The sequence below is a fragment of the Excalfactoria chinensis genome, chromosome 20 (assembly GCF_039878825.1).
Source record: "Excalfactoria chinensis isolate bCotChi1 chromosome 20, bCotChi1.hap2, whole genome shotgun sequence".
In the NCBI taxonomy this organism is placed as follows: Eukaryota; Metazoa; Chordata; class Aves; order Galliformes; family Phasianidae; genus Excalfactoria; species Excalfactoria chinensis.
The window spans coordinates 2,173,059-2,197,439 of NC_092844.1; the positions used below are offsets into that span (position 1 = coordinate 2,173,059).

General features: G+C 51.0%; 5 protein-coding genes across 7 annotated transcripts in view; 3 read left to right on the top strand and 2 right to left on the bottom strand.

Moving 5' to 3' along the window:
- Nucleotides 1–2: 2 nt before the first annotated feature.
- SLC66A1 (solute carrier family 66 member 1) lies at nucleotides 3–5,504 on the bottom strand. Of its 3 annotated transcripts, none has more exons than XM_072354514.1 (8): nucleotides 5,200–5,490; nucleotides 4,896–5,111; nucleotides 3,409–3,538; nucleotides 3,236–3,323; nucleotides 2,619–2,773; nucleotides 2,457–2,549; nucleotides 2,189–2,374; nucleotides 3–2,010 (listed from the first exon to the last, which is right to left on the bottom strand). In XM_072354514.1, exons 2-8 carry the CDS (start codon nucleotides 5,063–5,065, stop codon nucleotides 1,921–1,923), a joined length of 912 nt encoding a protein of 303 aa, XP_072210615.1. In that variant the 5' UTR covers nucleotides 5,066–5,111; nucleotides 5,200–5,490; the 3' UTR covers nucleotides 3–1,920. The 3 variants fall into 3 exon arrangements, with proteins under 3 accessions (XP_072210615.1, XP_072210616.1, XP_072210614.1); XM_072354515.1 differs by having other exon boundaries at nucleotides 1,553–2,010; nucleotides 5,438–5,504; XM_072354513.1 differs by having other exon boundaries at nucleotides 1,794–2,010; nucleotides 2,457–2,567; nucleotides 5,438–5,504.
- Nucleotides 5,505–5,529: 25 nt separating this feature from the next.
- AKR7A2 (aldo-keto reductase family 7 member A2) lies at nucleotides 5,530–8,651 on the top strand. Its single transcript, XM_072354520.1, has 7 exons — nucleotides 5,530–5,771; nucleotides 6,193–6,380; nucleotides 6,814–6,918; nucleotides 7,239–7,335; nucleotides 7,514–7,613; nucleotides 7,992–8,121; nucleotides 8,206–8,651. The coding sequence occupies exons 1-7, from the start codon at nucleotides 5,573–5,575 to the stop codon at nucleotides 8,365–8,367; spliced, it is 981 nt and encodes a 326-aa protein (XP_072210621.1). The 5' UTR covers nucleotides 5,530–5,572; the 3' UTR covers nucleotides 8,368–8,651.
- Nucleotides 8,652–8,868: 217 nt separating this feature from the next.
- Nucleotides 8,869–10,715, bottom strand: MRTO4 (MRT4 homolog, ribosome maturation factor). Its single transcript, XM_072354519.1, has 8 exons — nucleotides 10,629–10,715; nucleotides 10,494–10,552; nucleotides 10,308–10,411; nucleotides 10,140–10,221; nucleotides 9,953–10,020; nucleotides 9,560–9,711; nucleotides 9,300–9,376; nucleotides 8,869–9,192 (listed from the first exon to the last, which is right to left on the bottom strand). The coding sequence occupies exons 1-8, from the start codon at nucleotides 10,654–10,656 to the stop codon at nucleotides 9,028–9,030; spliced, it is 735 nt and encodes a 244-aa protein (XP_072210620.1). The 5' UTR covers nucleotides 10,657–10,715; the 3' UTR covers nucleotides 8,869–9,027.
- On the top strand, nucleotides 10,647–19,756 carry EMC1 (ER membrane protein complex subunit 1). The gene is made up of 23 exons (XM_072354511.1): nucleotides 10,647–10,872; nucleotides 10,944–11,068; nucleotides 11,263–11,328; nucleotides 11,415–11,508; nucleotides 11,744–11,872; nucleotides 12,008–12,134; nucleotides 12,264–12,413; nucleotides 12,560–12,727; nucleotides 12,843–12,914; nucleotides 13,260–13,316; nucleotides 13,558–13,680; nucleotides 13,873–13,969; nucleotides 14,473–14,589; nucleotides 15,434–15,633; nucleotides 15,866–16,015; nucleotides 16,213–16,374; nucleotides 16,613–16,732; nucleotides 16,978–17,115; nucleotides 17,459–17,632; nucleotides 17,733–17,943; nucleotides 18,166–18,250; nucleotides 18,698–18,827; nucleotides 19,007–19,756. The coding sequence occupies exons 1-23, from the start codon at nucleotides 10,655–10,657 to the stop codon at nucleotides 19,184–19,186; spliced, it is 3,093 nt and encodes a 1,030-aa protein (XP_072210612.1). The 5' UTR covers nucleotides 10,647–10,654; the 3' UTR covers nucleotides 19,187–19,756.
- A 348-nt stretch (nucleotides 19,757–20,104) lies between these two features.
- The window catches only part of UBR4 (ubiquitin protein ligase E3 component n-recognin 4), a 66,362-nt gene continuing 62,085 nt past the window's right edge, over nucleotides 20,105–24,381 (top strand). The window contains exons 1-5 of the mRNA XM_072354584.1: nucleotides 20,105–20,251; nucleotides 23,144–23,241; nucleotides 23,638–23,741; nucleotides 23,987–24,116; nucleotides 24,223–24,362. Of these exons, the coding sequence (XP_072210685.1) occupies nucleotides 20,127–20,251; nucleotides 23,144–23,241; nucleotides 23,638–23,741; nucleotides 23,987–24,116; nucleotides 24,223–24,362 (597 nt within the window). The 5' untranslated portion in view covers nucleotides 20,105–20,126. The remainder of the gene's footprint in view (nucleotides 20,252–23,143; nucleotides 23,242–23,637; nucleotides 23,742–23,986; nucleotides 24,117–24,222; nucleotides 24,363–24,381) is intronic.

Below are 24,381 nucleotides of genomic sequence, written 5' to 3' on the forward strand. Positions count from 1 at the left end.
TGCGTGTGCACTTTGGTGTCGTCCTTCTTTCTTTCCTTCCTGCTGCGTTGCTTGGGGTTGGTTCTTTAAATGCATCTGGATGTGATGGTTTTGTTGTTGGGCTTTGGGAGCACCAAGCCCAGCAGTGATGCAAACAGCTGCTGTGTTATGTGGCTTTATATGTTAGAAAGCTTGCAAGGTGTGTTTGTTCTAAGGGTGAGGATGCTGGGACTGGCTTGCTGCAGGCAGAGGAGGAAGGGGGGTGTTTGGGGCTTGGTGGGTTCAGGTGGGGAGGTTCTTTTTGATGATGCTCTTAAAAGCTGCTCCCATGCTTGGCTGTGTGCGGGTCTGTAAGCTCTGTTGTCTGTTATGTGAGGCTGCAGATAAGCTGGTGGGAAGTCCTGAAGCTTAACAACAACTGGGTGGGGGAGAGGCAGCGTTCTGCCCTTGTATCCGATTGCAACACACATCTGCGTGTGCTTGTTTTCAGGGCTTGTTTTCCTCCTCCAAAGCCATCTGCCTGCTCTCAAAGCCAAAAATGAAGCTGTGTCCCCATGGGCTTCACATACTTGTGGCTTACAGGCTCCCTGTGGCCCTCGTGCAGGGATGTGCCCCTTTCATTCAAGGGTTTGAGAGGGCTGAGATGCAGCTGCAGCCATTCATTGCTTGCTGGGCTCACAGCAGCATCACCTAACAGCAGTGGGTACCTGCAGCTCCTGCAGGCCTAAGCCTGACGCTGAGTTCTGTTGGGACAAGCTGGTTTATGGCTGTGCCTTTTCCATTTCAATGTGGCACCCAAACTCCTTTGGGAACGGGAGGAGAACCTCAGCAAGACCCTCATTGGGCTGCTCTGCACTGTGTGCTTTCAGCCACAGGGTTGGGTTCCCCATGCCTTGTGCTTTGGTTACACTGTGAATAACCCTTTGTTTTGATCTCCTTAGGTAGAGGCTCTTCCAGCTTTAAGACAACCTTTGCTAACCCGTGTGCTTGGCCACTGCCCTGCCAGGAGAGCAGCTGGAGAATAGCAAGAGGCAAAAGGAGCCCTGATGGAGAAACAGTCAGAAGGTCGAGGAGTCTGGAAACAAAAAGGGTGAGCTCCAACCACGGGCTGCTTTGGTTTTAGTTAATGAATTGCTGTGTTGGGGAGGTATCGAGCAGTCCCACGTAGCATCCAGGATCTGTGCCTTCCTTGGGAGGGCGAGCGGTGGTGGTAGGAAAGCTGGAGAGTGAAAAAAGGGGAAGAAAAAGACGAGCTAATGGAAAGCGTAGGAGAGGGAAAGTTCCCTTTACTGGGACGAGCTGTGCTGGTTTCCTTTCAGCCCTTGCTGTAACATCACGTTGGTAATGGCAACAAGGCGGCGTTTAGTGCTTGTTGGTTCCCAGCACTGACCTCCCGGAGTCTGGGGATGCTGCAGCTCCTCCCTGTCTGACATCAGGAACCAAAACCAGCTTCCCCTGATCCCATAGGAACAAAACAGGGGTGAGACAAGAGTCCAAGCATCCAACAGGAACGAGGGCTAACGAGAATAATTAAGAGGCAGGAAGTGACACATGAACCAACAGAACACAAAGGCACGTGGGGCAATGTTTTATGGATGTCTGAGCCGATGACCTGAAACACTTTGGCAGCCCTGCACCTTCCCTGCTTTGTCCTAAAGATGCTGCCCTGTCTTCCAGAAATCCAGAGACAGCAACACAAGAACCACAAAGTGCCGGTGCTTGCGATGGGTTGGTCAGGCCCTACAGGGAAAGGCGACCTCCTGAGGTATCTGATGCTTCCTCATTGATCCACCGCTGGTATCAAAGGGGCTCAATGTCTCACAGCAGCAACCGGGCCAGGCAGAACGTCTCAGCAGCACAAATCCATGGCTGACCTGAGTCCTCCTCTCCCCAGCACCACGCAGAGAAGAGGACAGGGTTGGGAGCAGCGGGGTCACTCCGTCAGCTGTCGCCATGCTCAGCGAGCAGTGCCTCGCGCTCCTCACCAGCACTGGGCTGTCCTGTGCGGTAGGCGAGGAACTGGAATGAGATCTGAGGAAGCATTAAGGATCTTCACGAGGTGAGGATCATGAGAACAATGCGCTGGGTGCGACTATAAGCAAAGCATTCAGCTCTCGCAACGCTGCATTAGTCACAAGCACGGGATGGAGGAAGTCACAACCCCAAACCATCACCACCCTGAAGGACAGCATGGAAGGGGAAAGGATACGATGACATCCAGGGACAGGACACCCAGGCTGCCAATAAGCCATGGCAGGTGATGCAGGATGTAATCACCTTCGCTCTGCCCTGGCTCCGGGTTCTTCAGCAGCACACTGGTGCCATACAACAAGTTCCCCAGCATCACCAGGGCAAAGAGCAGGAAGGAGACTCCAGCTGTGGATTTCCTGCGGTACTGGAAGGAGAGGCTGTGTTAACATGGAAAGAAGCTCTGAAATCTACCTGTCTACATGGTACTATCTACTGCCCTCACTTACGTTGGTGTAGATCTGGGGGAGACGGGAGCAGAGATACAGCACAGAGGAGACGGAGCCGATGGCAAAGCCGACGATCTCAGTCTTGCTGATGGGCTGCAGATAAGGTGAGTCCTAAGCAAGGCTTTATGGCTACCCACACCCCCAGCCACCCCCATGTCCCACCTGAGGGACAGGTCCATCCAGGCCCAAGGAGAGCAGAGATCTCCCTCTGAAGGCTGCGAGGTTGAGGGCTGGGTCTGTGTTGTGGCTCAGCACCGTGAGGGTCGTGGCTGTTCCCAGCAGGCAGAAGAGGCAGGCGGCGTTGATGGAGGCTGTGGCTGTGGGGAGATAAGAGGGGGATGCTTGAGGTGGGCTGCTCCTTCTGCAGGGCTCGGTTTGGTCTGAGCCCTCTTATCTCCATCTGCGGCATTGGGATCCGGCAGTGGGGCATGTGGGGTTTTTATCTTGCAGTGATAAGGGCCATATGTAACTCAGTGGGGAGGAAACTGCTCCTATCTCAGCACTTTCTGTGGTTCAGGGTTAAAATCACTCTGAGCTTTTTTTTGCTGCCAGTTCTGCCACGTTGCCCCAACCCTGCAGCCCACCCAGCTAAAGGGGGAGGGCTAAAAGGGGCTCTCTAGAATGGCTTAAGTTGGAGGGAACCTCAAAGATCACCCGGTTCCAACCCCCAACCTGGCCTTAAACAACAGCAGGGATGGGGTAACCCACACCTTGTGGGTGTTCCCAAGGTCTCCTTGCCCCACTTATGTCCCCACAGATGGGCATTAGCCACAGCTCACCTCTTGTGCCCCAGTTCTTGGCTTTGTAGTAGCCATACAGGGAAAGCATCACCAAGTCTGCCAGCACGTAGTACACAGCGGTGTACACCTGCAGAACAAGGAGGGGAGATCTGAGCACAATCAGATCCCAGCCTTGGGGACAGGGGAGCAATGCTGGGTGGATCTGGGGGTACCTGCAGGGGCAGCTGGTTTGCCAGGAAGGAGCCAATGAGGTTCAGAAGGTCTCCACCAAGCCAGCCCAGAAGGAAGTATATGGAGAGCGCCCGGTCCATGATGCCCGTCTTGCAGGCTTGGTAGAACTGCCTGTAGGAAGGACACAAAGCATCAGCTCCAACCTGTTCCATGCTGCTTTGGGACCTCGTGGTCTTGCTCCCAGCACTCAAACACAAGGTCTGACTGAGAGTGAGGGCAAAAAGCTGGAGCATGAGTTGAAATGAGAAGTCTGGAATGGCTCGGGTTGGAAGGGTTAGGTTAGAAGGGGCTTTAGAGACCACAGAACCGTAGGATGGTTGGGTTGGGAGGGAGCTGGAAGATAATGTAGAAGCATAGGATGGTTGGGAGGGACCCTAAAGGTTATAGAACCATAGGATGGCTGGGTTGGAAAGGTCCTTATCCACTGAAGGATAGGATGGTTGGGTTGGAAGATCCTTAAAGATCCTTAAAGATCCTTAAAGATCCTTAAAGATCATTGAGCCATAGGACAGTTGGGTTGGAAAGGTCCTTAAAGATCATTGAGCCATAGGATGGTTGGTCCTTAAAGACTATTGAGCCATAGGACGGTTGGGTTGGAAAGGTCCTTAAAGATCATTGAGCCATAGGACGGTTGGGTTGGAAGGGTCCATAAAGATCATTGAACCATAGGATGGCTGGGTTGGAAGGGTCCTTAAAGATCAATGAAGGATAGGATGGGTTGGTCCTTAAAGATCATTGAGCCATAGGATAGTTGGGTTGGAAGGGTCCTTAAAGATCAATAAAGGATAGGATGGGTTGGGTTGGAAGGGTCCATAAAGATCATTGAGCCATAGGGTGGTTGGGTTGGAAAGGTCCTTAAAGATCAATGAACTATAGGATGGGTTGGGTTGGAAAGGTCCTTAAAGATCATTGAGCCATAGGATAGTTGGGTTGGAAAGGTCCTTAAAGATCACTGAACTATAGGATGGTTGGGTTGGGAAGGTCCTTAAAGATCAATGAACTATAGGATGGTTGGGTTGGAAAGGTCCTTAAAGATCAATGAAGGATAGGATGGGTTGGGTTGAAAAGGTCCTTATAGATCATTGAGCCATAGGATAGTTGGGTTGGAAAGGTCCTTAAAGATCAATGAAGGATAGGATGGTTGGGTTGGAAGGGTCCTTAAAGACCATTGAACCATAGGACAGTTGGATTGGAAGGGTCCATAAAGATCATTGAACCATAGGATGGCTGGGTTGGAAGGGTCCTTAAAGATCAATGAAGGATAGGATGGGTTGGTCCTTAAAGATCATTGAGCCATAGGACGGTTGGGTTGGAAGAGTCCTTAAAGATCACTGAACCATAGGACATAGGTTGGAAGCAACCTCCATTTCCTCTGCACTCAGAGCCCCCAGACCACCACATCTCCCTCCCCCTCCCCCTAGCCCCCTCCCCAAATCTCCCCCCCCCCCCCCCCAGCAGAGTCACTCACGGCAGCGCAGCAGCAGCGAAGCACCCGATGGAGGCGATTCCCAGCAGCGCGCTGCCCACATCGCGGCCGTCCCGAGCGCACTCTCCCAGCAGCCGCAGCACCCACTGGGCACCGTCGGGGCAATCGGAGCCATTCCCGGCTGGGGGCGGAACCCGAAACCCGTCCGCCATATGGGGGGGAATAAAGGGAATAGATGGGGAGACGAGGAGATCCGACCTGGAATAACAGCCAGGTAATAATAACATGAGGGTGATGGTGGCCGTAAGGAGCGCAGCCCAGGGCTCACCGTCACCCCCCCCATTACCTCGTTAGTCGCGTCTTTATTTGGAGCTGCTTTTTTAAGGGGAAAAAAGTTACTTTTGGGGAAAGCAGCAGTTGGTGCTTTTGGTGCTGTTTATGTTTCTCTTTTCCTTCCCCGGAAGCTCCGTTCTCCCCAGATACGCGCTGATTTCGTTACAGAGCGCCGCTATAAGCGCTAAACCAGCGGCGTGGCACCAAATCCGGCTGGTTTCACCCCAAATCAGCCCCTTAGCGCAACTCACCGCCGGCTTCAGATCGGTAACACCCGGCGGGGGCAGCGCTGCGCATGCGCGATATCACATAGCCCCTCCCATCCCGTGTGGTGGGCGGGGCTTGACCCTCCCGTCCCCTCGCGCCTGCGCAGTGCTGGCGGCAAGATGGCGGCGGGCGGTGCGCGGCCCGGTATCGTGCTGGGCGCGATGGAGATGGGGCGGCGAGCGGGACCTGAGGCGAGTGCCGCCATGTTGAGAGCCTTCCTGAGGCGGGGACATCGGCTGCTCGACACCGCCTATATGTACGCGGGAGGGGAGTCCGAGCGTATCCTCGGCACGCTGCTGGCCGGCGGGGAGCACTCGGGTATGGGGCTTTGTGAGGAGAAAAGCGCGGCCTGTGGCGTTGTGTGAGGAGAGGGGGGTCTCCCATTAGCTATAAGGAGAAAGGATGAGGAGAGGGGCCTATAGGAGCTATAAGGAGAAAGGATTCCATGATTGCTGAGGTAAAAGGGGTTCCTATGGAAAGGGGGACCCTCGATTCCTGAGGAGAAGGGCTTTCCCTGCTGGGCTGAGGTGTTAATGAGCCAAAGAGAGCCTGGTTTGTATTGCAGCCCCCAGTCCCTGAGCAGGGCCTCCCTGTCAGGCTGACGTATCTCTGAGGATACCCCGAGGAATAGGGTCCCTATGATGTTCCATTTCCATAGAGAACATGCTTTGGAAGCACACTGAGCACGCCGTGCCCCGTCCCATCCTCCTTCCCCTCATTCCTCCTTCCCCTTTGCCAGTGGAAGTGGCCACCAAAGCCAACCCCTGGGATGGGAAGACGCTGAAGCCAGAGAGTGTGCGCTCACAGCTGAGCACGTCCCTGGAGAGGCTGCAGAGGACGAGTGTTGAGCTCTTCTACCTCCACGCCCCCGACCACGGGACCCCGGTGGAGGAGACCCTGCGAGCCTGCAATGAGCTGCACAAGGAGGTAAAGCAGAGCCAGGACCAGCTCTTGATTCCCTTCTGGCACCGTATCAGTGCTTGCTGTGCTCCTGTGCAGGGTGTGCTTGTTGTCCAAGGGATTGCTAAGAGCTGCGGCGCTGCTGCGTGCTCACGTGGTGCCCTTTGCTCTCAGGAGCGTTAGAACTGATGAACTTTGCTTTCTGCTGCAATAATTGAACCAGTTAATGTTATAATGGGCAGGGAAGAATTCATGAGCTGCATTGGTCTGAGAATTGAAACTAGAAGGTGTGAATTCAGCTGATGAAACAGGGGTTATGTTTATGTCTGGTGTTCTATTGCAGCGGGGATGAACAGAACTCTGAGCTAAATCTCAGTGCCGTCCCCTTCACCATCTTCGCCGTGTAGGTACCAGTGCTGTTTTAGAAGCTGGATCTGATTGTCCTTTTATTTCTCTGCAGGGGAAGTTTAAAGAGCTCGGCCTGTCCAACTACGCAGCGTGGGAGGTGGCGGAAATCTGCACCATCTGCAAGTGCAACAACTGGCTGATGCCAACCGTGTACCAGGTGAGGTATGTGGGAGCCCTGTGTTAGAAACACAGAGGAGCTGCTCAGTTCGCCCAGAGGGACCTTTAGGGATGGTTAGAAAGCTGGGTGAGGTCAGAAAGAGCTGAGTATGTGCTTCGTGATTGAGTCTCGTGATGGGGAAGTGGAGGAATTATTGCACTGTTTGCAGTTAGGAAGTCTGTTCCTGGGGAGTTCATCATCCTGTCTGACACTGCTGAATGACACCCAGTTACCAGCCGAGAAGCAGATCCAGGTCATCCTGTGTGCATCCCCGGTGCTGCGAGTTCGTGTTTGAAGCCACTTGCTTTGTCTTTGTGCAGGGCATGTACAACGCAACCACCCGCCAGGTAGAGCTGGAGCTTTTCCCTTGCCTGAGACACTACGGGCTGCGGTTCTACGCCTACAACCCACTGGCTGGTACGGGGATGGGAGGTGTGATGGGTGGGACGTGACTGCGGGTAACTAAAAGTAGGTGTGTGGCCAGAGGGTTTGTTGAGGTGCCGTCTGGATTGGAGCACGGAGACAAAGCCAGTGCCCACGTAGGGCACAGTGTAAGAGCTGGAGCGTTGCTAAACATGCTGCTGACACTTTGCAGGAGGGCTGCTGACTGGGAAGTACAAGTATGAGGACAAAGACACGCGTCAGCCCACTGGAAGATTTTTTGGGAATGACTGGGCTCAAGCCTACAGGGACAGGTGTGTCCTGAGCTGATGAGCAGAACCAAATCCCACCTCTAAGCTGGGAGGGAGCGGAATGGGTCCAAGTCCAGAATGGGCCCAAGTGTGATTCTGCAGGCTCACGTCCTTCCTCAATGGCTGCATCCTTTGTGCTGCTGCCACCCAGGATTGGGGCCACTGAGCACCTCGCTTCCTCCTTTTAGAGCCAGTTGGGCCATGCCTCGTGACTGAGCTTTTGTTTGGGGTCAGCTTCCCTCTCCACAGATTGCAGAAGTCTGGGGGCTACAAATAGCTCTGTAAAGCTCTTCAAAAGCCTTTCACGCTTGCTTGGACTATGGATCGATGATTCTCGAGTGCATTGATGATGATGTATTCTTTCTTTTTGCCTTCTTGCAGGTACTGGAAGAAGCACAACTTTGAAGGAATTGAACTAGTAGAAAAAGCTTTGAAAGATGCTTATGGTTCCAAGGCACCGAGCCTGACCTCCGCCGCCTTGCGTTGGTTGTATCACCACTCCAAGCTGCAGGTCAGAGTTTGACAGCACTCACAGTTTGCCTTGGGAAGCATTGGGCTCATTTTGGGGTGAGTGATTCCCCTCCTGGCTTCGCAGGGTTCTCTTGGAGACGCGGTGATCGTCGGGATGTCCAACATGGAGCAGCTGGAGCAGAATCTGAAGTACAGCGAGGAGGGCCCGCTGCTCGCTCCTGTGGTGGAGGCGTTTGATAGAGCCTGGAATCTGACTGCACATGACTGCCCCAATTACTTCCGATAGAGACTGAGAGGGAAGTGGCAGCAGATGAGCAGAGCAGGAGGAACTCAGCCACACTGGGTGTGATTTGTCCCGTTAATGAAGCTTTGTAGGGTCGGCCATTCCTGTGCCTACACTACCCCTGTCAGCACTACAGGTGTGGGGCCATGCCTTGCACTTTCTCCCCTTGGGGACCTTGACTCATGCTGTGATTTAAAAATGCACTTAATCAAGGGAAGGCTGTAGTCCTGCATTCAGTTAATAACTAATCTTGAGCCTGGATGAGAATAAACCATGTTTTCTAACGCAGACGCTGTCTCTTAATAGCAGAGCTTTAAAGTGCTCAGAAATAAACCTGAGCCAAAATGCCCGCAGAGCTAAAACTGACCGTCATGAAGTAGAAGTGCTGGGCAGGGCAGGGCTGGCTCCCCATGAGCTGTGGGGGCCAACCTGGGCCTGAAATGCATCTCCCATCCCTCAGATCGCAGCAGTACTTGAGTGACAACAGGCAGCACTGACAAGACCTGGGGGTTTTATAGACGTTTTTATATAAAAATGGTGGAGTTGGATCATCTTTAAGAATACCGAGTTAACTGTGTCCTCCTGCAGGCAGGGAAGGAAAACATCCTCATCTTTCAGCTCTAAAATAGAGCTGGCTTAGTGTCCACGCACAAGGATCTGCTGCTAGTCCTCATTGATGTCAATGTCCTCCTCTTCTTCCTCCTCTTCCTTCTCCTCCTCCTCCTCTTCCTCCCCATCTCCTGCCAGCTTCTGGAAGTCCCCCGTCTCAGAACTCCACAGGAATTTGATGGTCACTTTGAACTCGGCCATCTCGTAGCCAAAGAGTTTCTAGGAAAGGACACAGACTCGTCATCCCACCTGGTTATCCCGACCATGCAGCTCTTAGATAAGCTGATAGAACCACACGGGACGGTGTGTTGTGTTCCATTGCTCACCAGGACACGCGCTTGCTCGGGGGTCAGAACATCCCCTTCTTTGCAGACTTCATAATCCGAAAGCAGCGTCACCACTCCTGCAGGAACAAAAAGCAGGGTAAGGAAACCCCACAACCTGCCTTGGTGGATAAATAAGAAAATAAGGCTTTGAGCACCATCTTTTCTCCAAAGCTCAGTCCCAAATGCCTACACAATGTTCTCTTTAACAGACTGCACAGGCACAGTGGAAGAGAAAGGAAGCAGCTCCCTCACACACGTACCTTTCTTTAAAGCTGTTGGCAATCCCAGCTGCCGCAGCTGCGGCTCCATGGAGTGTGGAAACTGCTCCAAGGGCCCCATGTCCAGACTGACGCTGTACGTCGCCTTGTTCCCAGCTCGTGCAAAATCCACCTTCCTGAAGTTGGAGAACCACCTGCGGCAGATCAGCAGATAGAGCTGCAGGAACGGAGGCCCCGTGCAGACTGCTCTGGGTCGGGGCTATTGCTAATAAGACAGAGCTGAGCTGTGGGCTTCACACTGAGCCCTGCTGATGGGGACACCCAGAGGGGCGCAGCTCAGGGCGGTGTCAGAGCAGCAGTGAGGTGAGGAACAGCCTGTGTGCGTTTGGGACTCCAAATGAGCCGTGATGGTCACACACACACACACGTACTTACTCATCCACCTCCTCCTTGGTGCGATTGGTGAAGAGGAGACCAACCTCACCCCTCAGGTGCTCGCTGACCTGCAATAAAGGAGCACAGAGACTCAGAGTTAAGGCTGGGAAAGCCCCCATCACCTCCATGGATGTTGAACCCCCCCGGGGCAGCTGTGCCGGCTGTTTCTAACCGAGCCCCCTCCCACCTTGTGCAAGTTCTCCCTGTATTCACTGCTCGGCTCCCGGCCCAGCGCCACCATCATCACTTTGTTCTTCCCGAAGAAGATCCTACAGCGCAATGAAGAGGAAGATGATGAGGACGAGGTCGCTCCCGTTACCCCTCCATCACCGCCCCCCCCCGGCCCTGCTCTCACCGGCTGTGCTTCCAGGCGTTCCTCACGTCCTTCAGCTTGTTGTTCCTCATGTTGGCCACGGAGAAGATGAAGATGTGTTTGTAGGTGTCCACGCATCGCCGCAGCTGAACGACAGCGGTTAACGGGGCCGGGATGGGGAAAGAGGGGGGGGGTGGAGCGGGGCAGCGCGCACCGGGCACGACTCACCTCCGCGATCAGCGCCTGTTTGGCTTCCAACCCCTTCTTGGGCGTCCGCGTCAGGGACACTGCGGGGAGGGGAGCGAGGGGAAAGTTAAGGTGGGAAGGAAGGAAGGAGCCCCGCGCACCGGGCCGCGCTCTCACCCTTGCGGTCCCGCTTGGACTTCGGCATGGCGCCGCCGTGCTTCGAGGCCCCCCCCGGCACCGCGGGGGCTGCTGGGGATTTGCGGGCTGCCCCGCTCGGCGCCGTTCCCGTTCAGGCGGAGCGCAGGGCAGCCCGGGGAGGCGCTGAGGTCCCCGGCGCTGTCATGGCGGCCGCGCTGTGGGTGCTGCTGCTGCTGCCGCTGGCGGCCGCCGTGTACGAGGATCAAGTGGGGAAGTTCGACTGGTGAGTGCCGGGCCGACGCGGCGGGCCTCTACCCGCGGATCGTGTCCTTCTCACGCTGCCCGTCCCCGCAGGAGGCAGCAGTACGTGGGGAAGCTGAAGTTCGCCTCTCTGGAGGCCTCGCAGGGCTCCAAGAAGCTGCTGGTGGGCACCGAGAAGAACGTGGTGGCTGCGCTCAACTCCCGCAGCGGAGAGATCCGTGAGTGGGGCGGGCGGGGGGCGCTGGGCCGCATCGCACAGTGCTGCATTGCAATGATGGCGACCCCGCGCCTGTGGGAGCCTGTCAGGGCACGCAGCAGGGAGGACATGAAGCTGTGGGAAGGCCCAGGGCTGTGGGTCTGAGAGTAACAGCTTCGTGGTGCCCATCTCCTTCTCGCTCTGCCTGTCTCGCAGTGTGGCGCCATGCAGACAAGGCCGGCCCTGAAGGAGCGATCGACGCCATGCTGATCCACGGGCAGGGTGAGCAAGTCGCACCCAGGAGCTGCTCTGTGGTTCCATGTTGGACACCCAGGTTCAGGGCTCAGCTCCCTTTGCTCCCCGTGCAGATGCCATCACCGTATCCAGCGCTGGGCGCATCCTGCGTTCCTGGGAGACCAACATTGGAGGGCTGAACTGGGAGACGTCGCTGGACACGGGCAGGTAGTGCTGGTCAAGTAGTGCTGGTCAAGTAGTGCTGGTCAGGTAGTGCTGGTCAGGTAGTGCTGGTCAGGGCTCCCTCACACCTTTATCCCAGGGATCAGTTGGTATTAAGTTAGCAAGCTTCACGTACCTGCACTGCAGTATAGTTAGCAAGCTTAACGTACCCAGACTGCAGTATAGCAGTTTGAGAGCCTACAGGTAGTTCTGTAATCGACCACGTCTGACTTGTGCTTAGTTTCCAGACGGCGAGTCTGGTGGGGCTGCAGGATGCGGTGAAGTACGTGGCAGTGCTGAAGAAGGCAGCCATCTCCCTGCACTACCTGTCCAACGGGCACCAGAAGTGGGTGGAACACCTGCCAGAAAGGTGAGAACGTATTTGAAGCAGAAGGAAGTTCAGGCTCAGAGCCCTGACTCGGGATGCTTCAGTTCCTTCATGTTCTTGAAAACCTTTGGGAGCAATAAGATGAGCAAACGATGCTTCGTGACCTTTGTTTCACAGTGAGAATACTCGATACCAGCTGTTATATTCCCGTGGGGCTGGAGTGATCCACGTGCTTGGAGTTGTGCCCCAGAGCCATCTGAAGGTGTTAACGCTCAGTGTGGAGGATGGAGAAATCATAGAACAGGTAGTTGTGCTCGATTATAGATCCAATGGAGCAAATTTGATATGAACAAACACAGTTGTGTATGTAAGTTCATTCCTTAAACATCATCGTGCTGTTGATGTCTTCATCTCTTGATGTCTCTCTTGGCAGACCAAAGTAGCAGCCCCATGGCTGAAGAGCTTAAATGGAGCCTGCAACGTGGTGGGGGAGGCAGTGCTGGTGTGTGCAGACGCAGCCACGCGTTCGCTCTATGTTTGCTCTTTGGAGATGGAGCAGGAGATGAAGCAGATCCCGCTGCAGGTGAGCAGTGCTGAGGGACTTCGTGTGCAGTTATCCAGCTGATTTGCTGCCTGGCTGTGAGGTCTGCAGCTGCTGATACAAGGAAGCTATTAGTTTCACTGGGGAAGAAGTTTCCATCAATGCATGTGCTTGTTTCCCTTCCACAGTCACTCGACCTGGAGTTTGCTGATGGTTTCCAGCCCAGGATATTGGCTACTCAGCCCAGTGTGATCAATGCTTCGCGCACTCAGTTCTTCCTGCAGCTCTCTCCGGGCTACTTCTCCCTGCTGCAGTGCAAACAGGGGCAGCTCAGCCACCTGCGAGACTTCCAGCAGGTAACCAGGCATTCCACTGAGAAAGCCAACACAGCTTAACATTGCTCACAACAGTCAAACAGCCCTTTTTATTGTGTTGTATCATTTTTTGTTCCTTTTTTTCCCTCTTTTTCAGGCAGCCCTGGTGAGCTTTGCAACAACTGGGGAGAAAACTGTTGCTGCTGTGTTGACCTGTAGGAATGAGCTGGTAGGTACAGCTCTATCATCTGGGAGTGGGTTCCTTTGCAGGCCTGGATGATGAGTAGCTTGGGAAAGAGTGGGATTTAATGATCTTTTCAGGCCTAAGAAGTAATGCATGCAGATCTTGGTTACATCCAGCCTAGGCTCACCTTGTCTAAGCTGTTGTTGTGTCATGTAGAAGTTCACTGCAGTGGATTTCAGTTCTTATGGGCACTGAGCTGAGCACAGCCTCGTTTTTAGCATAACTGCTGCTTTTAAAGCCAAGCTGAGACTTGCCAAGCACACAAAGCAATTCATTTATCACACTCATGGCAGTGTCAAACCACGTTACCTTCTCTCATCCTCATTGCAGAAACCTGGAAGTTCTGACGGCCTTCATGGAAGTGCTCTGGAGGATTCCCCGAAACAAGTATGAGAAACCAGTTCCCATATGCCGTAGAAGTTCTTGACAGTCCCTTTTCTTCCTTTGCTTGTGGGAACAGAACATGGAAGGTGTTACACCTTGGTTCTGGAGGCTGATGTTTCACAGCAGCTCTAGATAAACCAACTAAAAACGTTTTGAAACCATAATGATCTCACATGAGATTCTGCTGCAGAATTTGACCTGATGGGTAAGTTGGATCTGAGCATGTTTCTGCACGATGTTACAGGAATCCTTAACCTGTTCCAATCAAACCTACAACATCAATCTCTATCTGGTTGAAACTGGACAAAGATTGCTGGATACCACGATCACGTTTAACCTGGAGCTGAACGGCGCCAAGCCAGAGCAGGTGAGTGGGGAGAGATTACTTTAATCCTGTGGTTTGTGGTGCTTGCAATCGCCTTCATACCCTGATTTGGCACCCTTTGTAGAGCTGTTGAGATCGGGTGAAATCATTACTGGGTGCAGCTGTGCTGTTTGTTTCACCTGAGCGTTCACGTTTATCCAAGCAGATGGGTTAATCTTTTTCTTTTTCCCTCAGCTCTATATCCAGGTTTTCCTGAAGAAGGATGACTCGGTGGGCTACCGAGCCTTGGTGCAAACAGAAGACCACATGCTGATGTTCCTCCAGCAGCCAGGTGATGGGAACAAACTGCAAACCTGACCCGGGTTTTACCAGCAACCTTCATGTTCTGGAGGAGAAGAAAACTGCAGTGCTGTAGAACCCAGGCCCCATATTTTAGAGTTGGCTTTCTTTATAAACTGATGTGTTGTGGAAGATGCTGCAGTCTTGCATCATCTTTCACCCTCAAAAGATATCTCACCTGAGATGGCTGTTCTGCCATGTTCTTTGTATAGGGAGAGCTTATCAGTTTTATAGTGCTTTAGTTTAGGGTTTGTTTTTTTTGGGGGGGGATGGGGGCAATGATTTCAAACATCTTACCATAGGGTGAGTCTAACCATGTTCTAGATCTTTCTCAGTGTTTCTACAGAATAAAAACCCTCGTGGCAGATAAGATTTATTTGCAGAAGGGGTTGCAGGTCCATCTCAGTGATGTGAATGTTTCAGGGTTTATGTCCTCACACTTGGTTTTGACTTTTTCTTTCCAATATCCTTATGGTTTGTTTTATGTTTTACCAGGAAAGGTTGTGTGGAGCAGAGAGGAGTCGCTGGCAGAAGTGGTGAGCTTGGAGATGGTGGACCTGCCTCTGACGGGTGCACAGGCTGAGCTGGAGGGAGAATTTGGGAAGAAAGCAGGTAAGCCATAGGCTAACAGAATCACCCTTAGGCATCTGAGTCTGGTTGTTTTCCTCCCTAAAGAAGTAGATGGTTTTCTTTTCCCTCTGAGCTGAGAGTTCAGATTCAGATTTTCACTCTTGGCAATTAAAGGGAGAAGATATAAACCCATTTCTGCCTAAGCTTTTAAAGTCTGATGGCAAAGGCAGAGAGCACAAATGTATGACAGTCAAACCCAGTCACCATTACAGTCAAATCCAGTTACTGTCTGTGGGTGATCTTCACCACTCCCCCTAAACATTTCCCTTTGATCCCCTCTTCCCTTTCTGGAAGACCCATTTGCAATAGCTTTTGTTTTTGCTTTGTTTTGTTTTTCTTGCTGTCCTGGATGCAGCTATTCAAGGTAACCTCAGACTGCATGCAGTGTTTTCTAATTGCTTCTAAACTAACACCTCTCAAGTGGAACTTGATTTACTTTCTGTTTGCTTTCCTAGTAGCAAAATACACTTGATGCCTCATGCTTTGCTTCTTTCAAGTGGCTGAATATCAACTTTTGTTGGGCAGAATTGTGTTTTTTGTTGTGTGGCACAAGAAAGAAGGGATATTAAAGATGTTCTCTGGATGAAGGTTTGCTTTCAGTTGATAAAAGTTGGGTCAAGGCGTAAGTGGGAAGAGGTTGGTAAATGCCAGAGGGTCTGTCATAGAAGTGAGTATAAATCTGCTGTTCTGGAGGGCAAGGCAGAAGAAAACAGGTGGCATAGGTTCATGCATGGCAGTGTTTCTTCTACTGGCTGAGGCTGTAGTCTCAGACGTGGAGGGGGATATAGGCATTTTTCCTTCGTTACCACCGTTGGTCTGTTTGCAGATGGGTTACTGGGGATGTTTCTGAAGCGGCTGTCCTCCCAGCTTATCCTGCTGCAAGCCTGGACTGCTCACCTTTGGAAGATGTTCTACGATGCCAGGAAACCCCGGAGCCAGATTAAAAATGAGATTAACATTGACAATCTAGCCAGGGATGAGTTCAACCTCCAGAAAATGATGGTGATGGTCACTGCTTCGGGAAAGGTGAGGAAGCCAGAGTGGTGCTCTGTTTCTAGACTGTAGTGAAGAGTCTCAGAGCTGAATTTACCCCCAGTTTTTACCTGGGCTTTGAGAACGATGTCTTGAAGATGTGCAGAGTACTTTATGGTAGCTTTCGGGAGGAACTGAAGCTCTTGTTTCATACCCCAAAAGAAGGTCCAGTGCTTGAATGTGAGAGAGGTGTTCTTAATTTTGGTTCTGCTCCATCTCTGCTCAGCTCTTTGGCATTGAAAGCAGTTCTGGCACCATCCTATGGAAGCAGTACCTCAGGAACGTGAGACCGGGTGCCTCCCTCAAGCTGATGGTCCAAAGAACAACAGCCCACTTCCCCCACCCTCCGCAGTGCACCTTGCTCATTAAGGATAAGGTGGGTCCCTCTCTGTCCCTCACAGCATGGTGTCTCATTGGTGAAACTAATTCAGTGCTATAATGATGTCCAGATAGGATGCTGTGATGGAGCAGCTAAATCTCAGCTTTGAATAATGAACAGCGGCAGATAACTGGTAGAAAAACAGCTCTTTTGTATGTCTTAAATAAAGTCTTGCATCTTGTTTTGGTCCTCAGGAAACCAAAATCAGCTTTCTGTACGTCTTTAACCCAATCTTTGGGAGGAGAAGCCAAGTAGCACCCCCTGTTTTGAAGCGTCCAGTTCTTCAGACTTTGCTTCTGCCTATTATGGATCAAGACTACTCCAAAGTACTGCTTCTGATCGACGATGAGTACAAGGTAAATTGCTTTGCCTGGAGACAGTTTTCTTTGTGTTGTGGCCAGTGATTCCATGTCCTTTGGGAGCAGGGCAAAAAAAAATCATTATTAAGTCTCATTTTCTATTATATATATATATTTTATAATACTATTCTGGTAAGACAGAGCTCATCCTCCTTAACACGTTGGAAATAATCTGCTCTGCTTTCTGTTTGCCTGTTCATTTTTAACCTCTTCCCACTGTTCTTTGCTTTCCCAGGTTACAGCTTTCCCTGCAACTAAGAACGTTCTTCGCCAGCTGGAAGAAATGGCCCATTCCATCTTCTTTTATCTAGTGGATGCCGAGCAGGGAAAGCTCTCTGGGTTCAGACTGAAAAAGGTACGGAAGGATATATTACAATCTAAGTGATGTTGCCTTCTTTAAGTGTTGTTTGGATAATGATAGATCACTCGGTTTGTTATGTTTTGCTTGGAATAAAAGCAGTTCAGCTGACTTAATAATTCTTTCAAGCTTTAAAACATGCCTCAGAAGCTTTAGGAAGAAAGCTGTTCATGTCTTACCGGTTGAGGTGGTGTCTTGCGAGGACAGGTAAACTTTACCATGCTGTGCTTTTTTTCTTGCAGGACTTGACAACAGAGGAGAGCTGGCAGGTGTCCATACCCACCGAAGTACAGAGGATAGTGACAGTGAAAGGGAAGAGATCCAGCGAGCACGTGCACTCCCAGGGCCGTGTGATGGGAGACCGCAGTGTTCTCTATAAGGTGCCGTAGGAGCTTTCTGTCAGTGCATTCACTCAGTGGAAGATCTCAGCATTTGTAGACATTACTTTGAGCCTTTGCTCTGTGGTGCCACTCTTGTTTCTTCTTATTTATGTATCTACAGTCTTCCCAAACAATACTAATTGTGTTGCAGATTTCCTTTGCAGTTTATTCTTGCTGCAATTCAATCAGGCATCTAACGATGGGCAAATTGCTGCTTGATTTCTCCCTATTTGCTCTAATAGGGATAATTGATTATATGCCAGATGAAATGCAGATAACTGCAGTGCCTGTAGCACTAAGGTGAGGATCTTACCTGATTTTTTTTCTTTTCTTGCTGCTACAGTCCTTGAATCCAAACCTGCTTGCAGTGGTGACAGAGAGCACCGATACGCACCACGAACGCACGTTCGTTGGGATCTATCTGATTGATGGAGTCACAGGCAGGATCATCCACTCGTCAGTACAGAAGAAAGCAAAGGGTCCTGTCCACATCGTCCATTCGGAGAACTGGGTGGTGGTAAGGGGCGTTATTCTGTTCTTAACTCTTAATCTTTTAGGAGTTAGGGGCAGTTTGCAAACTTACGTGGAGGAGACTTTTGATCCTTCTCTCATTTCAGTACCAGTACTGGAACACAAAAGCACGTCGGAACGAGTTCACTGTGCTGGAGCTGTACGAGGGGACGGAGCAATACAACGCCACAGCCTTCAGCTCCCTGGACCGCCCGCTTTTACCTCAGGTCCTCCAGCAGTCATACATCTTCCCCTCTGCCATCAGTGCCATGGAGGCCACCATCACTGAGCGAGGCATCACCAGCCGTCATTTGCTGAGTAAGCATGTGCTGCTTTGGGCTGAACACGTTGGTTGTTCTTACATACATCAGGCACTGTGCTCAAAACCAGGCCAGTGTGATTCTCTGGTCGATGTCTTGCTTGCCTATGGGCTGCTCTGGACTCTTGGCAAGTGCACACACCTGGAGAGTGTTTGTATTACCTGTTAGAAAATGCTGTCAGAACTGGCAGTTTTTAAGATTCCTTTCTTTTAATGTACAGTCGGACTCCCCTCCGGTGCCATCCTCTCCCTTCCCAAGGCTCTGCTGGATCCTCGCCGCCCAGAGATCCCCACAGAGCAGAGCAGGTAAGGAAGGCACAACAGCTGCTATATTGAAGCTGGATGGATCTTGTGTATAATAACATTGTGATATAGTGTACAGATTTGGGGCAATTCTTACAGGAATTTAAATGAAGCTGCTTTGTTCCCTGGATGCGACAATGGAATATATGTAATACAGCAGGGCTTCCCATCAGCAAAAACCCTAAGAGATAGCAGTTTGAGTAACTGCCTGTTAAGAGTGACACATAAAACATTAGAACCCTAAAAGGAGGCCGCTGCAGTGCAGTCTGACCCAGCTGGCGTATTTGATTGCTTTCTTTGCAGCAAGAATAAATCTGCACTAGGGCAGAGCTGCTAATTTTGCTGTTTTAGGGCAGTAGCCTTTGTTGATCAGATGAGGAAATGCAGATGATGATGTCCTTTGCACGCTGTTTGGATGGGTTTTGATATCTCTTTTAACATGCCTTTCAGAGAAGAAAACCTGATTCCTTACTCCCCAGATGTGCAGATCCACGCTGAGAGGTTTATCAACTACAATCAGACCGTATCCCAAATAAGAGGGATTTACACATCCCCATCTGGCCTGGAGTCTACTTGTTTGGTGAGCACAAGGCAGCAGCTTCTATGTGGAATGGTGGTGTTAGTGGGGAGAGCAGCAGGCAGTCTGTAACTTCTGATTGTGTGGCTGCCCAGCACTTCATAATTCCTTCTTTTAATCACAACTGTAGATATAGGATGATTATTTAATGAACCACCAGCTCATAATGATTATCTCTTTAGGTTGTGGCGTACGGCTTAGATATCTACCAGACCCGAGTGTATCCCTCAAAGCAGTTTGATGTCTTGAAAGATGACTACGACTACGTACTGATCAGCAGTGTCCTCTTTGGGCTGGTGTTTGCCACCATGATCACCAAGAGACTGGCCCAGGTGAAGCTACTGAACCGTGCCTGGCGGTAGGGCTGCAGTGACACAACGGTGTGGCTAAGGCTGGTGCCTGAGGACTGTTGTGGTTGAGGATCTGTGACCCAGCAGGGCTGTATGGGGGGGTTCTGTTAGTAATTCCAGCTGGAGCGACTGCGATGGCTGTAAATATTATAACTGGAGGGGAGAGCTGCTGGTGCTGCCTGGAAGAGAAATGATGAAGACACGCAGTAATGTAACGACTTCAAAACCTCCCACAACAGCTTCAGCCCTAAAATCTACAACCATTTGATTATTGATTTTAAGGGAGGTAATACCAATCATGTGTCCTACCAATGGGTGTCCTTGGGGTGTTCCCTGCTGCCTCGGAGCCCACTGTGACCGAACCATGGGCTGTGTATGAGATGTGTGGAGCTGCACACTCACCTCATTACCAAGGTTAAAACAAGGTTTAAAACAAGGTTAAAAGTTTCCTACCTTCCCATTGGAAACAGCCTCTGGAAGTCATTGAATTCAAGTTGTTAGGGCTGTGGGAGTGCTCAGAATGTCAAATCCCTCTCCCATGTTCTTTATTTATTGTGATTAAAACATGACTTTCTAACAGTTTGTAAACGTTTCTGTGTTGGAACTGTAGCTGTGGGGCTGTGTGGGGTTTCCCTTCAGCGCCCCCTGAAGCCCTGAGGTGCGCCGTCTCTTTCGCGCCCTCAGTTGTGCGCATGCGCCTCCACCCGCGGGGGGGAGGGGGGGGAACGCCACCACACACATACTGCGCATGCGCTACCCTTAATCCTGCTGACTCACGTACTGCACAGGCGCATAGGCTCGCCGTTCCTCCTCCAATCAGGTTGCTGGAAGCGCGCATGCGCTTTGTCTCACTTCCTGTCTCGCGGCTCGCAGTGGGGGGGGCGCTTCCGGCCCGCTTCCCCCCCCCTCCCCCGGCCGCCGCCGCCCCCCCCCGGCGCAGCACAGCGGCAAGATGGCGGCGGGCGGCGGCGCGGCGGAGCCGGGCTGGGAGGTGGCGGTGCGGCCGCTGCTCTCCGCCTCCTACTCGGCCTTCGAGATGAAAGAGCTCCCGCAGCTGCTCGCCTCCGTTATCGAGAGGTGAGGGCGGCAGCCGCGGGTTGGGACGGAGCGGCCCCGGGCCCTGCTTCCCTTCAGGCGGCGCGCGGCCTTGAGGTGTTACAGCTCGGCTCACCTCAGTGCTGTGTGCGGGGTCGGGCCTCTCGTTATATATAAGGATGACTTTGGGGCTCTGAAGCGTGTCCGGAGAAGGGAAGGGAGCTGTGAGGCAGCGGCTGAGGGAAGGGGATGGGTCAGGTTGTGGGGAAGGGGAGGCTCTGGAAGGAGGCTGTGGTGAGGTGGGGTCGGCCTCGGCGCTTCTCCAGTGATAGGATGAGAAGGAGCGGCCTCAACGTTGTGGTACCGAAAGAGAGATGATGCGTTGGCACAGCTGCCCGCCTTGGGTCACCGTCCGTGGAGGTGTGGAGATGTGGCACTGAGGGAGGTGGGCAGTGGGACACGGTGACTTTGGAGGCCTTTTCCAATCTGAATGATGCCTTCAAATGCCGCTGGGAGAGCTCTGTTTCCTCCCCTACCCAATGCCTGGCGTTGAGCAAACTCTTCACATCCCTGCCTGTGAAGTCCTGCAGGGCAGAAGCTTTTGTGTCATGCCTCGTGCAGGGGAAAAAATAGCTCATTACTGTGCAGAACCGTGTTCTTCTGTTCTAAGAAACAGCCTATCTTTAGATTTCTCATTAAAATATGCATTTTTTGTCCTTTTTTTCACAAGATTGATAGTGAGCGGGTTTGGCTGGTTGGTCCACAGTGTGGTTGGATGTTCTGGTGCTACAACAGCAAAATCACCGACATGGTTCTTTTTGAAGTGAATTAAGATGCTCCTTTTCTTGATGGCTCTTCTATCTTATTCCTAAGTTTAAACATTATCGGCTCCCTGATGTTCTCTTATTAAGAAGCATACTCAGGGATGAATAGATACCAGCCTCATTTTGTGACAGAAATACGTGGAAAGACCCAGAGAAACGCAGTTTACAAAGTCTGTGACAGTCAGATGGGGCTGATTTGTCATCAGAGATTGTCAATAGCGAGAGAACTGCACCTGCTGTTGTACCTTTCCTTGGAGGAGGGTGCTCCGTGCTGCTGCCTTACATAAAGGGTCTATTTCTGGCTGCTTGAGAGTTGGAAGTAGGAGAGAGAAGGAGGTGGTATTCATTGCTGAAGGGTTGTGTCGATGGCTGGCTTCTTAGTTAGTGTGAGTAATGATTTCCCCTGGTAAGCAAATGTTATTTAAGCAATAAATCACAGCACAATAGCCTGAAGCTGTTATCAAGTTTCACTGTATATACTCTATAACACTTTAACACGTTACGGGTTAAGCTGTTACCTTTTTGTTCTCATTTGCAATGACTTGATGTCAATTAGCAGACAAGTGCCTTTCAGTTTTCACTGCCCTAACAAGACCACGACTTGTTTAAATAAATCTCAATCCTCTTGTTGTCCAATTGGGGTGAAAACCCCCATCTGGTTCAGGTATCTGCACTTTTCTGTTCTTATACCTGCAGGTATTCTGTGTTGCTCAGCTTGACCTTTATGGCAGCGAGCTCATTAGGTGCTGCCAGTTTCTTCTGTGCTCCGTTACTCCCAAACTCTTCTCACTTGTTGTCTTAAAATGCATTGTGTGCACCCACAGCCACTAATTTAGAGCTGGCCATAAAGCAGAAGGTGAGCAATATGGGTGTCTGACAGCAGCACAAATGCGTTGGCACATCCAGTGTCTGACAGTGCTGGTTGTTGCCAAGCTTGAGGAATTGTCCTGTTGGTTGGGAATGGTGCCCACGACAGCTGGCAGCCTCTGCCTCCGAGCAGCTCCCTTGGAATAAGGTCTTCTTGCCAGAGGTGGAAGAGTTGCTGCTATTAGAAGCAGAGTGCCTGGTGAAGCTGTCGTGCCAGCTTTTCATCCAGCTCTCTTGTTACCTGAGCGTTTCTGTCATCTGCAAATAGGAAGGCAATTAATTTAAGTATTTAATAAGCGGACATCCACACCACTTTGTTTTATTGGTGGACTCGTGGGCTGGCCTAGCCCTGCAGGCAGAGCTCTGCTTCTCGCTGTGGCTGCCTTCAGGTCGGTGCAGATGGGATGTGGGGCGAAGCCTTTCCACAGCTGCCTTCGGTGTGTCATTTCTGCAACACGTGGCCGCTGTGTGTGGCCAGCAGACCTCAAGGGGAAGCCTCAGAGATTTGACTCTCAGCGTGCTGACACGTCTTTTGCTTCACAGTTTTTCCTTTAGCTTTGAGTTCACGTTGAATTTGCACTGTGTCTGAGCATGGTGTTAATTTGTGTGCAGGGAAACTGCTGTAAAGCTCTGAAATCACCACCCTCTGCCCACGAGGCTGATGACAGCGGATGTATTCTTCTGGACTGTGTGCTACCTGCCAAAACTCTTTGCTCCTCTGCTTGTGCACATGTCGCATTGAGTATTTGTTGTTGTTATGCAATGGGCTGTTTTTGATCCTTCTGTTTTGCAGAATTGCATAAACTGCTGTTGGCTCTGCCTTGGCAGGATGGGAATGCCTGTGCTGCAGCCCTGGCATCAGCAGAACAAACAGCCTCAACTTTACGGGCAGCTGACTTTAGAGGAACTTAAAGATTAATGAAAGCTGACAGGAGGGTGATTGTTAGAGAGGCTGACTTCTGCTGATGTAAAGGAAAAGTACTGGCCATACTGGGGGCTGTTTTCTTAAACTTCCAGTGCAGGCTGATGCCCTGGTCTGTCTTCTGCTGCAGTAGTCAAGACTGAGGGTACACAAATGGGATGCAGGACAAGATCGTGTCCTCAACACTTTGATTTGGAAAGAGCGTGTGATCTTAATGATCTTGTCTTACACGTGTTAATGGATATATCATGTTCTGAGTGTTGTATGGCAGCCGCTATTGTGCCGTATCGAATTGACGTATCTCTTCTTCTCCTATTGCAGTGAATCAGAAATCTTGCACCACGACAAACAATACGAGCCTTTTTACTCCTCCTTTGTTGCACTTTCAACACATTACATCACTACTGTGTGTGGTCTCAGTAAGTGTTCTCCATCCTCCGATTTTACCCTTGTACAACAGTTGAAGGATAAGGAAAGTAGGCCTGAGTTGTTCTCTTGGGTTTTGTCTCAGGCCCCATTTCTGAGTCAGATATTAATGCAGTCCATAAACTCATAAATGTTGCAAGGAAACCCATCATATGTGCCTGTGTTAGCAGGTTTTAACCTTGCTTTTCTGGTGTTTCTTAAGTTACATTTTAGACCAAATTGACACTGCGTCTCTCTCTTAGACACGATAGACGATGTATGCATGCATGCTGCCTATCATTCTGCTTTATCAAAAGCATTAAGAACATGCTATACTGTCATATAACCTGTGACACATACCAAATTACTTCAAGTCTTGTCCTAACTGATGCTACCATCTGCTTTTTCAGTACCCAGAAACCAATTGCAGTCGGTGGCAGCGGCATGTAAAGTCCTGATTGAATTCTCCCTTCTGCGTTTAGAGAACCCAGACGAAGCGTGTGCTGTTTCGCAGGTGAGCACAGATTTTGACCACATGGCCCTGAGAGCAAAAATGAACTCTGGCCTCTTAATTCCTTAAATATTTGCTCTGATGTTGTGCAAAGCAAGAGTGCCATCACGACCTTTGCTATGAGATCAGATTGGATCTGAGATGCTGCGGTTGCATTACTCATAATGCAGCAACTGAGGGTGAACGATGCTACAAAATACTTGGAATCAAGAGAGTTTATGATGTATTTGATGCCTTTTTCTTTGTAGAAACACCTCATTCTGCTGATAAAGGGGCTGTGCACAGGCTGCAGCCGCCTGGATCGAACAGAAATCATCACTTTCACAGCAATGATGAAATCAGCCAAGCTGCCTCAGACCATCAAAACCCTCTCTGATGGTAGGTGGTTCAATTTGTGATTATATTACTGTGGCGATGGAGCGAGCTCTAGAAAACATTAATGTGCTTTGATGGATGAAATGGTGTTTTGCTGTTCGCCCTGCAGTAGAGGACCAGAAGGAGTTGGCTTCCCCGGTGAGCCCAGAACTAAGGCAGAAAGAAGTACAGATGAACTTCCTCAATCAGCTGACGTCAGTCTTTAACCCCAGAGTCTCAGCATCACCGTCAATCATGCCAGAGACGCAGGTATACAGCCCCAGAGTAG

Coding starts and splice junctions, on each gene's coding strand:
- SLC66A1 (XM_072354513.1), bottom strand. CDS start 5,065: ATGGCGGACGGGTTTCGGGTTCCGCCCCCAGCCGGGAATGGCTCCGAT. Junction 2,774..3,235: donor CAAGAACTGGGGCACAAGAG/GTGAGCTGTGGC, acceptor ATCTCCCCACAG/CCACAGCCTCCATCAACGCC. Junction 2,568..2,618: donor TGGATGGACCTGTCCCTCAG/GTGGGACATGGG, acceptor AGCCTTGCTTAG/GACTCACCTTATCTGCAGCC.
- AKR7A2 (XM_072354520.1), top strand. CDS start 5,573: ATGGCGGCGGGCGGTGCGCGGCCCGGTATCGTGCTGGGCGCGATGGAG. Junction 5,772..6,192: donor GGCCGGCGGGGAGCACTCGG/GTATGGGGCTTT, acceptor CCCCTTTGCCAG/TGGAAGTGGCCACCAAAGCC. Junction 6,381..6,813: donor GCAATGAGCTGCACAAGGAG/GTAAAGCAGAGC, acceptor ATTTCTCTGCAG/GGGAAGTTTAAAGAGCTCGG.
- MRTO4 (XM_072354519.1), bottom strand. CDS start 10,656: ATGCCGAAGTCCAAGCGGGACCGCAAGG. Junction 10,553..10,628: donor GTCCAAGCGGGACCGCAAGG/GTGAGAGCGCGG, acceptor CCCTCCCCGCAG/TGTCCCTGACGCGGACGCCC. Junction 9,377..9,559: donor GCCAACAGCTTTAAAGAAAG/GTACGTGTGTGA, acceptor TTGTTCCTGCAG/GAGTGGTGACGCTGCTTTCG.
- EMC1 (XM_072354511.1), top strand. CDS start 10,655: ATGGCGCCGCCGTGCTTCGAGGCCCCCCCCGGCACCGCGGGGGCTGCT. Junction 13,681..13,872: donor ACGGCGCCAAGCCAGAGCAG/GTGAGTGGGGAG, acceptor TTTTTCCCTCAG/CTCTATATCCAGGTTTTCCT. Junction 17,944..18,165: donor CACCAGCCGTCATTTGCTGA/GTAAGCATGTGC, acceptor TTTAATGTACAG/TCGGACTCCCCTCCGGTGCC.